The 16,401-nt window shown below is 31.3% G+C and overlaps 1 protein-coding gene across 3 annotated transcripts in view; it reads right to left on the bottom strand.

The window, feature by feature from the left end:
• The window catches only part of LOC107441594 (uncharacterized), a 137,980-nt gene extending 121,579 nt beyond the window's left edge, over nucleotides 1-16,401 (bottom strand). Inside the window, exons 1-9 of one of the 3 annotated variants that reach the window (XM_087163275.1) lie at nucleotides 16,300-16,401; nucleotides 16,081-16,201; nucleotides 11,405-11,589; nucleotides 9,727-9,986; nucleotides 8,095-8,154; nucleotides 6,901-7,011; nucleotides 3,902-4,017; nucleotides 2,639-2,697; nucleotides 1,211-1,260 (exon numbers count right to left, since the gene is read on the bottom strand). In XM_087163275.1, coding sequence (XP_087019401.1) covers nucleotides 1,211-1,260; nucleotides 2,639-2,697; nucleotides 3,902-4,017; nucleotides 6,901-7,011; nucleotides 8,095-8,154; nucleotides 9,727-9,986; nucleotides 11,405-11,589; nucleotides 16,081-16,123 — 884 coding nt within the window. In that variant the 5' untranslated portion in view covers nucleotides 16,124-16,201; nucleotides 16,300-16,401. Of the gene's footprint in view, nucleotides 1-1,210; nucleotides 1,261-2,638; nucleotides 2,698-3,901; nucleotides 4,018-6,900; nucleotides 7,012-8,094; nucleotides 8,155-9,726; nucleotides 9,987-11,404; nucleotides 11,590-16,080; nucleotides 16,261-16,285 lie in introns of those variants that run through there. The other 2 variants (XM_087163277.1, XM_087163276.1) reach the window with 2 other exon arrangements.

Below are 16,401 nucleotides of genomic sequence, written 5' to 3'. Positions count from 1 at the left end.
ATTTAGTCGTATTGATTTGACGTAAAAAAATTTTAAATAAATTTTTCTATTAAAATGTAACATTATGCTTAAATGCCTATTCGACCTTTAATATATCTGATTAAATTATTTATATGTAGTAATGAACTGAGTTCTTGTAATTTTCTGTAACTTCGCAAATTCCGCATATATGTGTCTAAAAATTTGTTTGATTTTTGAATATGCAGAGATGCCAACTTGCTCCGGACAGCAAATATATATTATAAAGTGGTAGTTTATCAATTGTGATTCTTGGTTTAAGAAATTCAATTTGGTAGATTTTTATCCATCACTATTTCTAAATAATTCGTAGGCTTGTATAATTCACCAATTTAAAGTACTTATGCATGCTATACCTTTTAAAAGCGAGCAAAAATAGTCAATTATTTGTATAATTTACTTTGTAGTTAATTACCGTTTTTTTTTAATTATTTTTGCGTGTCCGGAGCAGTTGGCATCTCTGAATATGAATGATTTGTCTTATTTACTTGTCAACCACTACAGATTCAATTCTCAAATATATATAAAAAAATTTAAAAGGAATTCATGATCTACTCCAATGATAACCTGAGCTCTTTTGCGAAATTACTTCATGAACTCTAACATATGACTTCCTAGCATATACCATTCTAGTGTAGACGAATCGGTCAGTGGCGTTTAGCGCCTAACACCGAGATAACCCCAATATCCAATCAGTTTCTTTTAAAAAAGGGGTCTCCCTGACCATATAGTATCCACTAAACGCTGTGCAAAATGTGGAGGATTCGAATCTCACAGCAATTCTTTGAGATGTTCTCTGAATTATTCTATCTAGTTGACAAGGGTTTATAAGCCTGAAAATGTATGTAACCCCTATAAACAATACTTTTAAAATACAATTTGGGTACAATCGCACAACTGGTTCACTTTTTAAATTGTCAGCACAAACTACTTAAAACTCATGCTGAGACTTTCTGATTTAGGCGATGATGCGCCATAACAATTACTTTGAAATTAAAGGTACCACTCTTAAAGTTACAAATGTTTATAATTTAAATATTTTTTACACAATTAAGATAACGTTAAAAATTATTCAAAAATATTAAATTGTGTTTTAAAATGATTCAGTGCTTATATTAGCCCAATCAACATTTTGACGTAATCGGGGTGCAAAGGGTTAAAAAGAACACTCCTAGAAAAATGTCAAACATACCCGAGGAAATGATTCGATCCATTGCTTAACAAATGAAAACCAAATCCATTCTGAAATGTATAATAATACATTATACATAAAATTCATAATAACAATAAAACGTCCCCACATTCACAACTATTTCAAAATTTGTGCCTAAATTTAAAAACCAAGAATTTTTCAATCCATTAAACCCAAGCCAATGGCGTACTTTATATATACATGGTGCCAACGTAAAGAAAGTGTTAGTATATATTTATATTTTTTAGGAGGGTATTTCTTATTGTTACCATTTCAGCTTAAAAACAAACACTGTACATTCAGGTCACATTAAAAAAAAAACAAGTATTTATATTATAAATATGTTATGATAGACAGAATTATCTTGTTTAAGCGAAATAAATTAAACTATGCGGCGCGACAGCCCAAAGAGGGCCAAGGTCTGGTGTACCCATCTCAGCTTTCTTGACCTTGGGCTCAGGAGAGCAGGGGTCGATGTTTCAGTTGGGTGGTCAGCCGAGTGCGGAACTCCCAGTGTTTAGTCCTCAAGCATGTTTGGTATTCATTTTATCGATCCGCTGAAAGGACGAGAGACTGAATCAACATTACCCGGTTCGAGAATCGAACCCAGGATCAGCGGCACGAGAGCGCGAAGCGCTACCACTCAGACACCGAATAAATCTTAATAATAAAACACATGTTCTACCACGTTTTTCCTTTTGGCAAAAAGAAACCGTGCTTTTTAAAGGACGCTAGGCACAAATTAATTGAAATTAGAGCATTTCGAGTAAAAAAAACTCGTAAATTAGACAAAAATTAAAATCGTATTTATTTATTTATAAAAAGCATTCCTGCAACTGCCCCTTTTTCGCCAGGGGCCAAGGAAATTAGGACTCCACTATTTCGTGACCAACGGCATGGTTGTGGCAAAGTGATCAACACTGCGCAAAGGCCGTCTTTATGTCCCTGACAAGCTGTTACTCATCAATATGAAGCTGCGCTGTCTTCAAATCCCCGCTACTGGGGATCGAACCTCAGTTCTTATTTATTTGTACTACTTTATTTTTGTTCTGCTTTTTATACTCCTTAGTTATTTATGATTGTTATATTCATTTATTTATTTATTCACGATTTTTATTTATTTATTTCTTTTCGTCTACGTAGTCGCACGTTTTTTAACTGTACTTTGAGTAACAATCGTCCTTATCCTGATTCGAAACGAAATTTAAGAAAAAAATTCTAGCGTAAGAGCCTTTTGTTCTTGTTAAAAAAAACAATGAAGAATATATTTCTATTGATATCTTTCTGAATTTTTCATTTTTTTAAAAAAATTTTATTTAGTGCATGCATAGAAGTATAGAAGTCTTAAAAAAAATTTACTAGTATCAAAATTGTGAAAGGAAAAAAAATCATTTTAAAAGTTAGTTTATTGATATCAAAATTGCATACCAGCGGAACGTATCCCACTAATATTGGACATCTAAATGTAGCTGCCATCTGACTATCACCTGCAGAACAAAAAATAATAATACATTAAAGCGTCTTTCCTGTAGTAAAACAAAGCAACTACAGCGGAATCTTCATAGTTTTAAGGAAATACGATGTTTTATAGTAGCGTTAACAGGAGTAATATTTGTATTCATATTTTAAGAAATTAGAACTTAAAAGAATTTCATCCAACAGTAAACAAAAGTATTTTAAAAGAGAAATATAAGGTCAAAGCGACAAACGCCTAAGTTCAAAAGAAGTTTTTTTTTTTTTTAATTTAAAAGAAAAGTTTGCTTGTTACAAAAAATTTGCCTTTCATCATTTCATCATGCTGAAAGCTCTGAATGATAAAAGGCAAAACTTTTTTTATAATCTTTCTCATAGCCTTATCTTATTATCTCCCACAGCCTTATTTATTTATGAAAGATTATAAAACTTTTTTACAATATTTCCCATAGCCTTATTTATTTATGAAAGATTATAAAACTTTTTTACAATATTTCCCATAGCCTTATTTATTTATGAAAGATTATAAAACTTTTTTATAATCTCTCCCAAAGCCTTATCTTATTGTCTCCCACAACCTTATTTATTTATGAAAGATTTTAAAACTTTTTTATAATCATACCCACAGCCTTATCTTCTTATCTCCCACAGCCTTATTTATTTATGAATGATTATAAAACTTTTTTACAATATATCCCATAGCCTTATTTATTTATGAAAGATTATAAAACTTTTTTTATAATCTTTCCCAAAGCCTTATCTTATTATCTCCCACAACCTTATTTATTTATGAAAGATTTTAAAACTTTTTTATAATCTTACCCACAACCTTATCTTCTTATCTCCCACAGCCTTATTTATTTATGAAAGATTATAAAACTTTTTTATAATCTTTACCATAGCCTTATCTTAATATATTCCACAGCCTTATTTATTTATGAAAGATTATAAAACTTTTTTATAATCTTTCACATAGCCTTATCTTATTGTCTCCCACAGCCTTATTTATTAATAAATAAAAAAAAAGCGGAGGGACAGCAATGCATAATATTTACTTCCGCCAAAATTATGAATATGCTTTGATAATTTTAATTTGAAAAAAAGAAATATAACTTTTTCAAAGACAATATATGGCGTTTTTACAGAGCGTTTTACTAACAAAGCCATTTAGCGCCAACTAAAAAAATTCCATTTTTTTTTCACCTTAGTATTACTCACCCAAGTTCCTCTGCCTGTCTCCGAATAAATGCATCTCGTAGTCTTGTTTATCGTTCACAGAAACTGTACACGTGAGATTTCCCACTTGCGAATAGAAATTTATCGTTTCTTGAAGTCTGAAATAAATTTTTAATAATAGTTCATTTACACATTTTTAATAGTAAAATTTAAAAAAACAATTGTCACCACTGAAAATAAATAAAGAAAAATAAATCTATTTTCCAATCATTCTTAATGTTAATTAGCATTAAAACCCCTGCAAAACAATAAAAGTAACATGGCACTTAACACAAAAAGACATATTTACCTTATGTGCAATACTATTCTACGCATCCCCGGGCGGGGGGGGGGGGGTTCTAACAAACAGCCAAAAAACAAAAACACTAAGCATTTTTGAGCACAAAATACTTAGACGTTTCACCGGGTCACCCTGGGTTGCTCGAAACAATACCTTATATAACGACCTAAAAATTGACCAATATTTATTTAAACTAAACGCTTCCTTTTTTAATGGCGCTGAAGATTGTAATACCTGCGACTTCAATAAACTATTAGACTTAGACATTATAAAAAATAATGCAAATTTCAGTTCAATAACCGCATTCTTTCTCAGCGATTGCCTATTATCAAAATATTACCGATATTTTTAATATTATCTCCCTTACCATAGACAAACTATGCACTCTGCACCTGAGAAGCCCGGCTACCTGGAGAGTGCATAGAGAGTCTTCCCCTCTTGTAAATATTTTTCTTTTATTTCTTATTCTAATTAATTTTTTTATGTATCAAAATGCGATTTAACTTTTATATACGTATCCCAGACTTTATTTTATCTGTAAAATGCTTACAATTGAGACTTAACTTCAGTTAACCCCCGCACCACCCTTCCCATCCTCCTATTAAATATAACTGAGCAGATATCCTCCAAGGATAGGCACTCCAATAAAACTGTATCAGTCAGACATAAATTTAATTAGCATTTATCCGATCGAAAACATAAGATAATTAAGTGTAAACGGAACAAAGAAATAACATTATGTTCAGAGAAACACTCGATGAAACATATAGCATACCTGCCAACTTTCACTCTTTCCGAGAATGGACTTTCCAAGTGGTAGTAAAACAATAAACGTAAAACAATCTGACTCAAAAATATTAAATTATTTTGACCACGTTAAAATTCGCTTTCGTATTGGTTATTATGCAATTACATATTTATTGTAAATATTTATATGTAGTGGTGGTCAAACTCATTTATAATTGTCATTATAATTCAAAAAGTCAATAGAATAACATGAGTCTCGCTACCACTTTAAATGCGAAAATAAAATCTTCCGGGAAAACCGGAAAAGTTGTCAGCTGTGATGTCGTGCAGGTAGGGCCTATTGTTTCGGTTAACGCACTTGTCATCGAAGTTTAGCGGACAAGCACTTCAAAACTTAAGCATATTTTTACTGAGCCAATAATGAGTAAAAAATTCAAATAAAATATTAAAGATTTAGTTTTTTTAAAAAACTGGTAGAAATAAAAAATGCGTTTTAATGTTTTGTATAAATAATCGATCAACCACAAGAATCACATTGATGTAAAAAGTGCTAATGCAGTAAAGGTGGCAATGCATATATGATCTGCAGATCTCGAACTTGCTAGATGAGTAGAAATATACAAAAAACTGAATTATCAAAAAATGGTATTAAAATATACTAACATCTCTTTTTCTAAATATTTTGAATTTTAAAAAAATACCCCTTTTTTAATAAAATATGGATTTTTTACAAGAAACTACTATTTAATGATGATTCAAATGTTGTTTACTTAAAAGTAGTGTATAATTTCTTAAATCAAAAAGACTAAAATTCTTCTCTTAGTAACTATATATATATATTTTTATTATTTATAACCGGATATAAAAAATTTTATGAAATATAAATGTAAAAACTTTTTAGTATATTAAAAAGTCCTCTTTAATATTTTCTAATATATATATATATTTATGTTTCATTTTGAGAAAGCTTAGACAGATAACCATGACTCTGATTTGAAAGGTGGTAGACCAGAGTACCAGCCAGCGAAGCGGGCATCTAACTCCTTCATCTGTGATTTATATAGGTGGCTGGGACTTAAATATAAGATAACCATGAGGTCTTGTCGGGTCTGTCTGGTAAAACTGGGCATCTAAGTCCGAAATTGGCCCTTTTCCCATTCATCATGAAGTAGAAGATGTATACATAGAGAATTGGTTACAATGTTGAGAAGTCCAAAATGAGGTGGTGAGAAAAAGGGCACTTTTCCATGGTGCTACAAAAGATAAAGCTGTAGGTGTGGAAAAACTGGAAGATGACTTGAAATGAGTAGAGTGTGATCAACAACAAAAAAAGAACTCTACTATGCTTTAGCTTGAAGAAAACATCTCGCTGCTTGAATACTTATTTCGATGAGGTAATTGGCATCACAAGTCTTCGCTACTAATTTAACCCGAATGAACCTATCGTCCGACAGTGGAGTATAGTTTCGCAGGACCCCTATTAGTCATCTTTTTAATGGACCTAATCCACATTTGAGTTACATAGAGTGGAAAGCCTCCCACGGTTAACCTGACGGGACACTCTTCCTTCAGACGTGGGTAAGTACCTGGAAATAATCCTTAAGCGCATAGCCCACCAGTATGGCTTATGGACGTGGTTATTTAAAATCAACAGATTTGTGAATTAAGCGGATGAATGACATAGCTAAATATGTTACCCATCTTTACAGTGATTGTTTTTGTGATGATAAGTCACTTTAAGTAATATGTAGTTTTCATTTCATTTCTTTGAACAAGAGGTTGAGAATAGTAAAGTTGCTACAAATATAATATGCTATTTATAGATAAAAATATAAACACTACTTTCAAAGTTATCATAAACACAAAATCACATTGTAACACATTTTCAGGACTTCAATAGTTAAAGATAGTGGGACTTAGTTATTTTACATATGAAGATATCGTAGGAACTTACAGTTGAAGTGGAGGATAAATAGATTTCCATTCCTTCGAAGCAAGTAAATGGGTGAAACCTTTAATATTCTTATCAAGTGTTGGATCATAAACATCCGATGATGCGCACCACCTATAATTGAAAACACATTTTGTAAAAGAGAAAAAATTTCTTTTAAACCACTTGTTAGTACTCTTGTTTATTTATTAATCTCAATCGTTATTTTAACCACTTCCTTTACTAATCTTTTATTTTATTTTATTATTAACCCCTTGGGTACGGTTGACTCAGAATAGCATTCGTACAAAATCAGAATCAAGGTGTAATTAAATAAAAAAAACGGTAACTTAAACGTAGTCGTTGCTAATGTGACAGACTTACTTTGCTTTTACTTTAATTATTGTTAGTTTAATCATATAATCAATGTTAATTCAAAGTATAACTAAATAGTTTTATTTTGAACTAAGTAATGGTGAATTAAATAAATCAAACAATTATAACCCCGCCCACAAATAAACTGCTAGAGAACTCTACTTTGGTTACCAGTTTTATCTTCTTACCTTGATAGTTGATTGATACGGTTTTATGCTGGCACGTATTTGTGACACTCGGCGCGATAGGGTTAAACATATGACACTACATCAAAACAAAACATAAAGCTTCTCTAATGAGTTTTTAATATTTTTAAGTAAAAAAAAATACTTTTAGCATAGCTGACAATTCTTACAGATTTTGTGGAAGATTCTTTTTTACATTTAGCGTGATAGTAAATATTTTGCTTTTTTATTTCACATTTGAATTTAAGAATTTTATTAAGAATGATTTGTAACTTTAAAAAACACATCACCGTAAGGCATACTCGAAAGCAATACTTAACCTTAAAGTTTAAAAAATAATAATAAAAATAATCGTTTATCACACAGAAAGATCGCATATTGGGTAAGATAACCAACATGTACAAGATTTAGGTATTTTTTATACATAGATCTCCTTTTTAAGATGGACATTAAAGGGTTAAAACACATTAGGCACAGTTTGTTTAAGGTGCATTATAATGATTTGGTTAAGATACATTATAATTTTTTTTTCCTTTAAAAATTTTAATTAAGCTTCACTTCTAATCACATAACTTTTTAATTATATAAAATAAACATATTTTTAAAACATGATTCTATAAACAATTCAAAACTCTTACGTGCAATTTAAATTACTTACAGGAAAACAAATTTGACAAATGCTATTTCTTGGGAATTTTCGTCACTCTCAGAATTTTTTCTGAAAAATATGAATGAAACGAATTAGAAATAAAAGGAAATTCAAAACGAAATATTTGAAACTTAAATCCAATCATTTACATCTTAATTTTCTGAAAAGACAAATACATAAATGATTCTTTGAAAATAAATTAAGAAAAACAATGATTTTTTAATTTTTTTCAAAATGTTATAATTGTTTGTTCCAATTTAATAAAATAAAGTAACATTTAATTTAGAATTATTAATTTTAATTTTAAATGTGCTTTCTTAAATGAAAAGATACATAAATACTTTACTTATATTTGAATAAATAAAAAATATACGAGAAAAAAATTTAATCTAAGGGCCCCAAAAATTTTAATGGCCAAGGGCCCCGCTTACACTTTAACCGCCCCTGTGAAACGGTGCGTGTAATTGCAGTATATAATCTAGATTCTTTCTGCAGAGTGTACACCGTATAGCTGATTGACTTCCAAATTAAATATCTTGAAAACAATGAAGGAAGAATGAAACAAACCATTGCGAACATTTTATCCAGAAATGTTGCTGTTTAGTTACAAAAGGTGCCAGCGCAAGAAGTCATCACTTGACAAGAGCAATTACTTATTGCCTAAAAATGTGAAATAAGTTTGTTGCATAGGGTTAAGAGATTTTACCCGTTCGTTATATTTGGCAATTAATGTGTCTATCATAGCTGCCAACTCTTCCGGTTTTCCCGGAAGATTTTATTTTCATATTTAAAGTGCTAGCGAAATTCATGTTATTTCACTAAACTTTTTGAATTATAATAATAATTTTAAATCAGTTTGACCACCACTACATATAAATAATTACAACAAATATATAAAAGCATATTAGTCCTCACAATAGCGAATGTCAACCTGGTTAAAATATAACTATATTTTTGAGGAAGATACTTGGAAAATCCATTCTTGAAAAGAGTGAATGTTGGCAGTTATGGTCTATAACTGGAATGTTGGTGATCGAAATAAGCTATAAGTTGAACTGAGCAAAACTCTTCGTCTATCGCAACACTTCGCATGCCTTTACCATTAGCGGGTGAACAGTCATGGGAGAAGGAAGTACGTAAGTTTCTTATTTAATTTACAAACAAATTTTAAAAAATTTAAGTCAGGAAACTTTATTCAACTCAAAACTGCATTAAACATAGTTCTTCAAGAGTGCATCGTGGAAATTTTAGAAAATATTTTTCACAATTAAATATGAAAAAAGATACGAAGGCGGAAAATATCGTAGTACATTCTCATAGAACTGAGAGAAGAAGGGAATGTTAAGACTTAGAACCGATTTTCTTCCCACATGGCGTATTCGAGAGTAGCGTTACAATCGTGAATCTTAATTTGATTACTGTTTTACAGCCTTTGTACTTTTTTCGAGAATTTTGTAAACCATACAGCGCTATCTATTGGATAATTTTGTAACTAAATACAAACATTTCCGTATAAATCGTTACAGCTTTCACACTAGACAAATAGTTTTTTTATTTGTTATTCTATCATCCTTTGTTTCCGAGTTTTTTAAATCATCAAGCCCTGTAATAAATAACAAGTCAAAAATAATGTTTTCTTACATCAAAGATCCACAATATTCTATTCTCCATCGTCTCATGGGTGACACAGCCTGCATACGAAGACTACCACAAGAAAAAATCAACGATTCCTCGTTTTCTGAGTCCTGGTAATTCACGTGTTCTTCCAAATGATACGTTGCACCGTCTGCCATTTTCACGTATATCCAAGCGTCTGCCAACTGATTACTGTATCTGGCGAGGCGAATTAACACGCATTCTGCCTTAGAGTTAACACCATAGAACAAGACTTCATCTATGGACTATGAAAAAACTTTCATGTTATAACACTTGTAACAATGCAGCCATGTAATACAATAAAAATTATTACTCTGTTTAACTTTTGTTCTAAACATTTAATAAAAATCATTAGAAAGCTATAGTGAATTGAATTGGAAGAGTTAATTAATATAGAACTAAATGAATACAATACTAAACCCTATATCAGAGAATACCCTACTCATGTGGGAGCTTTCCTGTTGTTGTCGTAGCTATCTACGGTCAAGAATTCGACTTCAACCACACCCTTACGTCACACCCATTCATACATCCATTTATTCATCCACAGATCGCAATTTTGACATGAACCAGAGGACGATAAATCTCCACTTCAGTTCCCCCAGAGGTATAATTTGTTATGGAACATAGAGGACTTCGCATCGCGATAGATTTAACGCGCACGAGTCACCATTTACTACACGGGAAGTCTTCGACCGACAGGATTCGAACTCCCGTTCTCACGAACGAGAATCCAGCCCTCCGTTGACCAGGCTATCCTGGCCTCCTGCTTTCCTGTTAATAACTGTTTAAAAAAAGACTTTTTATTTGTGTCCTGAAGGCCCATTGTGAAAAATTACATAAAGTGTAGGGGATATCCTCACTATCGCTCTCACGTTTATTTAATTCTAAATTTAAATTTACTTTTCCATTTCATCTCCTTATAATTTTACATTTTTTGTCTCATACTGCCTTAGAGCTTTCTAAATTTGACGTCGCATTTTTCTTTTCTGATCCATCTTCAAACTGATTTTTATCATGTTTTTTATAAGATTTTATTTTCTGACTTTTGTTCTAACTATCGGGTCTCCACGTACTAAAAAATGATTAATGACTTAAAGAGTATACAGTAAATACCATAATTAATATAGCTAACTATCAATTAAGTAAAATATTACACTAAAGCATACTTTCACCTAAAAAATTTCTTTTTTTTCTCAAAAGATTTCAATTTTTCTCATACAAAACTGGAGACATTGTTAAATATGGTATTAAAAGTTTAAGATGAAGAGAGGTCGAAATGTTGAGCCCTTACATGAATTTCACTTTATGTCCATTTTTCCATATCTCGGAAGCTCTTAAATCGGAAAAGAAAAAACAAAAAACGATTCGCACTTTTTATAAAAGTTCCGTCGGAAAGTAGTGTAACTAACACCTTTGATACTAGATATATTTACTCAGAGGAAGTAAAATATCCTGATAGTTACGAACTTAATATTATAAAAAAATACTGCATCAATATAACTACCACTTTTTTATTTTTTCCAATTTTGTATGAATCCCTAAATAAAATAAAAATACAGTAAAAAGGCATTTAATAAAAATACTGCTTCATAGGGTTGTTATACGAGCATAAGTTTTAGGACAGAAAAATATTGTGTATTTTATTGAAAAAGAAACTTACATTTTGCAAGTGTTTCTCGGATTGTGGAGATTCTAGATCTATTTCAATTTGAGGAGTGAGAAAACCGAGTTTCTCTGGATTGCCCAAAGCATTCGGTTGATAGATGTCAAATCTCTTTCGATTCTTTGAGTTGTTGTAACGAATCACAAGGTAGGCTATCAACCATTTCATCCAGTAGAGGAAATCTGTCATGGAAGAAGAAAATTTCGTTAAAAAACGAAGTAGGTAGGTATATTATATACGTCGCACTAGAACTGCACAATGGGCTATTGGCGACGTTCTGGGAAACATCCCTGAAGATGATCTGAAGACATGATATAGCAATTTACATCCTTTGCATAGGGGATGGCTCCTCTGCTTTGGTAGCCCGTCGACCTGCGCAGGAAGTCGATCACTTCACGGTAGAACAGTTTAACAAGGACCCGATACCGCGTACCCTAGGTCCATACGCACTCTTATCTAAGTGGTCACCCACCCGATTACGGACCTCAGCCAGTGAATTTTGACTTCAGTGTTCTACTGGGAACCGTATTTTTACGATCAGTCCACTACGGGACAAAAAACGAAGTAATATACTAGAATCAGGCTGGAACATTTCAGTTAACTTTACCGATGCACAGTGCTAAAAAAGAGAATAAATATCTAAAAATCAATAAATGGACCTAACTGAATAACTTTTGATCAAACCATCGGATCTTCACGTTCTACGACTCACCTCCTTATGTACCTGAAATGCGAACCTTCGATTGCTGTATGATCGTAACCGATTATTGCAATTTAAGTGTAACATTACGTCACAATCGAATTCGAAGGGTCACTCTTTGATTTGTATCTAATCGATAAAATAGTTCAATCAGCGCAATATTTACATAAAATTGTCACGGAATCGAATTAAACTTTATGACATTTTTTTATTTTCTGTTCCTCCTGATTTCGATTACAGGATCGCCATTAAAAGGAGAATATCTGCTTTGGGATTGGTCAGAAGGAGTTTGATCAAACTTAGCCGTGCTTAGCCGCACATTTCTCACGTGCTGGTCATGTCACAAAAAACGCTCGTAACGTTTCAGTTGAATCAGGAAACAGAAGTTTTTTCGAATAAATCAAGAGGATACCAGTAGTTCGATCGAACTTTATTTTCATTGCATAACGAGCTTAATCTTAAAGGATTGAGAAAGTGACATCAAATATGTTAACTAATTAGTGCAGAGGCTATTTGAAGTTGCGAAATTAGACATTAAGACGTACTTTCTCAAAATATGCTTACCTTTTTTTCGACGAAATCGGACATCTAGCACCCAAAATATAAGGGGGAGCTGCAATCAGGGAAATAGGGTCCCAAAGTTTGGCCAAGAGAATAGTCTAAAGTTTGGACTCCTTAAAGTTATTTTTTTTTACCATTTCCCGAGGACTCTTTAAGCGAATTGATAAATTTTTGCACTCAATTATAAAGCTTATTAATTTGAAAACTATTCAAATTTGAAAAGTTGTAATTTTAAAATTCGATTTTTCATAAACTATTCAACGTATATCGCTCAAATTTTGTATTTTGCCATTTAAAATTGCATTCTTTAACCCTTTCGCGCCGACTGTCACAAATACGTGCCAGCGTAAAATCGTATCAACCAGGGTAAAAAGATAAAACTGGTAATCAAAGTAATTCTTTAGCAGTTTATTTGTGGGCGGAATTATAATTGTTTGATTTATTCAATTCACCAATACTTTGTTCAAAATAAAACTATTTAGTTATACTTTAAACTAACATTGATTATATATGTGATTAAACTAACAATAATTAAAGTCAAAGCAAAGTAAGTCTGTCAAATTAGCAACGACTACTTTTAAGTTACCGTTTTTTATTAAATTACATCCTGATTCTGATTTTGTACGAATGCTTTTCTGAATCACCCGTCCCCAAGGGGTTAAACAGATGTAAAAAATTTAATATTTTTCCATTCAAAAATTTTAGACTATTATTAAATCAAATAATAAATATTTGCTAAAAGTTATATGTTACCTGGAATTATTTTTAGATAGACAAATTTTATAATTGTGTTCGAGAACTTTTAAATTAGCTTTAAGGGTTCTCTAGGTATAGTGAAATACGCAACAAAAAAAAGTTAACTTTAAAGTAGTCCAAACTTTTAAGCCGTTTTTCTGACCAAACTATTCAGACCACATTTCCCAGATTGCGGCTACCCAACCTATATATTTTGGAGGTCAGAATTCCAAATCAGTCGGAAAAAACTATGTTTAGTCAGAAACGTGAAGATTACAGGTACCAATAAAATATTAGACCATCGGGCATCCAAAATAAACGTAGAGTTGGGCCATCCATGGCTAACCGCAGATAGAGGTCTATATATGAAAATCATCTATGTGAAAAATATAGTATTAAATATTTCTATATACCAATTGTAAATTTCTTCAGTTATCTTTCCCTTAAACGGCAATTTTTTCAGCGAAAACACAGAACATTTTGTTTTCAAAATATCCAGATATTGTAGTTTTATGTAAGAATATTTTGTTAACCATAACGAAATAGACGATAACCTACAATTGAAAAATAGCCATCTGTTCCAGGAAAAAAATTAACCTAAGGAATGCAGATTATAAGACTCAAAAAGAAGAAATAAAAGTGAATTAATTTTATTATTCATTGACAATTAAACAGGAAACGGTTTTTATCGCTCTCAAGTTCTTTTTCAATTTTTAAAAATTTCACGATAATTATTAAAAATTATATTTGTCAACATGTAATCTTTCTCTTTTTATCTCCTATCAATTGACACCTACTCGAGTTCGAGCTTATGTAATAAAGATAAAATAAATATCTGTAACAATGGATAAATAGTAAATATTTAACGCAAAATGGCTGGAAAAAAAATCCTAAAGAAGCTCTTATGTTAGAAATGACTTTCAAACTAAATGGAATTTTGAAAAGAAATTCGAGTTAATTTCACATTAAAAGCATTTTTTTACACCACGCCAAATTCTGACTCATTAATTTCATCTTGTATCGATCTACAAAATCAAGTATTTTTTCGCTAGCAAGTTTATCAGCTACTAATTCTCAAACTAATTGTCACGAATTTTTTTAGTTTATTTTGTAGTTCTGCGAATTTTTTTTGAATTAAAAAATAAAGGAAAATTCGCAAAAAGAATTTAAAATTGCAACGGAGAGTTTTTTTTTCTGTTTGAAAAAAAAAAAAAAACTCTCTGTTAAGTTCATAAACAAGTATGATCATTTAAGTCTACCCTATTTCAACCCTATAGCTTTATTCAGGTGGTCTTTGGAGCAACCAGAATGGTATTTTCTTCTACAAATTTAACAATTAATAATTCTCGGACTACTTATTAAATGTTAATTTTTTTTGTTCCATTTTATATCTTGTAAATTTTGCTACAAACCATCGTAATTTCAAATTTCTAAATCTTAGAATTTTTGAGGAGCAAATCGCTAAATTGAACACCAAAAACGGCGGCGTTGGCTGCCCTCACGATCGCATGAAGTGATAGACATATTATGAGAGATGGAGCTGTATTGTTGTTGCTAAATAAATCTTACGCACTGCCGCTGTGGCAAGGGGACAGAGCTCTCGCTTTCCAATGATGCGACCCATGTTCGAATCCAACCTTCGCTGGTCGATACGAATTCTGCTCCTGGCTAGTAACAACCACAGTGCTGACATTAAATGTCCTCAGTGGTAGATGGATTAGAACCCATTGCCGTGGGGTAAACCGTCGACAGCCTTGGGATTTTCCTCTCCATGTAAGGCAAATATGGGGTAGTTCAATCAGAAAGTCCTCCAGAAAGAATTCTTCCAATACTTGATTCATAAGTTCTCTTGTCTTCTGGATTGAGTTCAAAATTACGAGGTTACGGAGTTGAACATGGATAGTAGTAAAACTCAAAACGGGGTCAGTTGTTCAACGATGGTGAGATAAATATGGATAGTTATATATTTTCCAATAACAAATGAATGATAAAAAGAACATGTTTTGATATAGAATTACGTTAATATTTCTCATCCATCTGTTCAATACAAAATCAAAATAAAATTTATCCAAAAATGAAGCAATAATGCTTCTCTGAAAACCCTTCTCAACGTTTATAATTTTTTTCATCTCTCCAAGAGCCTAATTCATCTTCTTTTAATATTATTTAAAGCTTATTATTTACTTAATATTATTTTTAATTTTTATATATGCTAAAAACAAATTTTGTACAAAACTAGATGCCGCTCTGAGCCTTTGAATCCAACTGCTGGACATGAATTTCAATTTTAAGATTATTTTTGACAAAATTTCTTTCGACAGTTAAAAATCCTCTTAATTTTCAGTTATACCAATGCTCTAAAGGTATCGGGGGAAAAACAGAGTATGGTGTTTTAATAGTAAAAAAATCAACATATAAGTTTTAAATACAATCAATATAAATTTATTACAATGTTAAATAACAATTCTCTATTTTTTAAATTCTTTATTAATTTTTAAGAAATACTATTTAAAAAAGATAAAATCAAAATGTACTTGATAAAACAAATAAAACGTATTATGATGAAAGCATAACACAAAAATTTAACAATAACTTTAATTATCAAATGACTGAAAACAATATCAAATAAAGTATTGTTATTTGTCAAAAATATTCAAATATATATAATTTAACTCACCAGATGGCAGGCATAACAAAACTGTGATAATAGCTGTGAGCATTTTGCTTTTAGTCTATTCCCCTCAATAAGATTCGCTGCTTATTTTGAACTCCGTGCTTAATATTTTGCTCTAAAATACCTATAACAAACATGAAAGAGATATGTTATTAATGTGTTCCGTGAGACCATGAATCAAAAATATTTCTAACGAAAATAAATATACAATATTCCTTTTACATCGAATTTTCCTCCTCCTCTTGATCTTGTTCTATCGCAGCGATGAATGAAAGCGGAAAACTCACGTGACATTCAGAATCACCTTTGTACTTTCAATTGTTC

Source organism: Parasteatoda tepidariorum, chromosome 5 (assembly GCF_982258835.1).
Source record: "Parasteatoda tepidariorum strain Cologne lab strain chromosome 5, Ptep-v5.0, whole genome shotgun sequence".
NCBI classification, from domain to species: Eukaryota; Metazoa; Arthropoda; class Arachnida; order Araneae; family Theridiidae; genus Parasteatoda; species Parasteatoda tepidariorum.
This window is presented reverse-complemented; position numbering and strand designations above follow the sequence as displayed.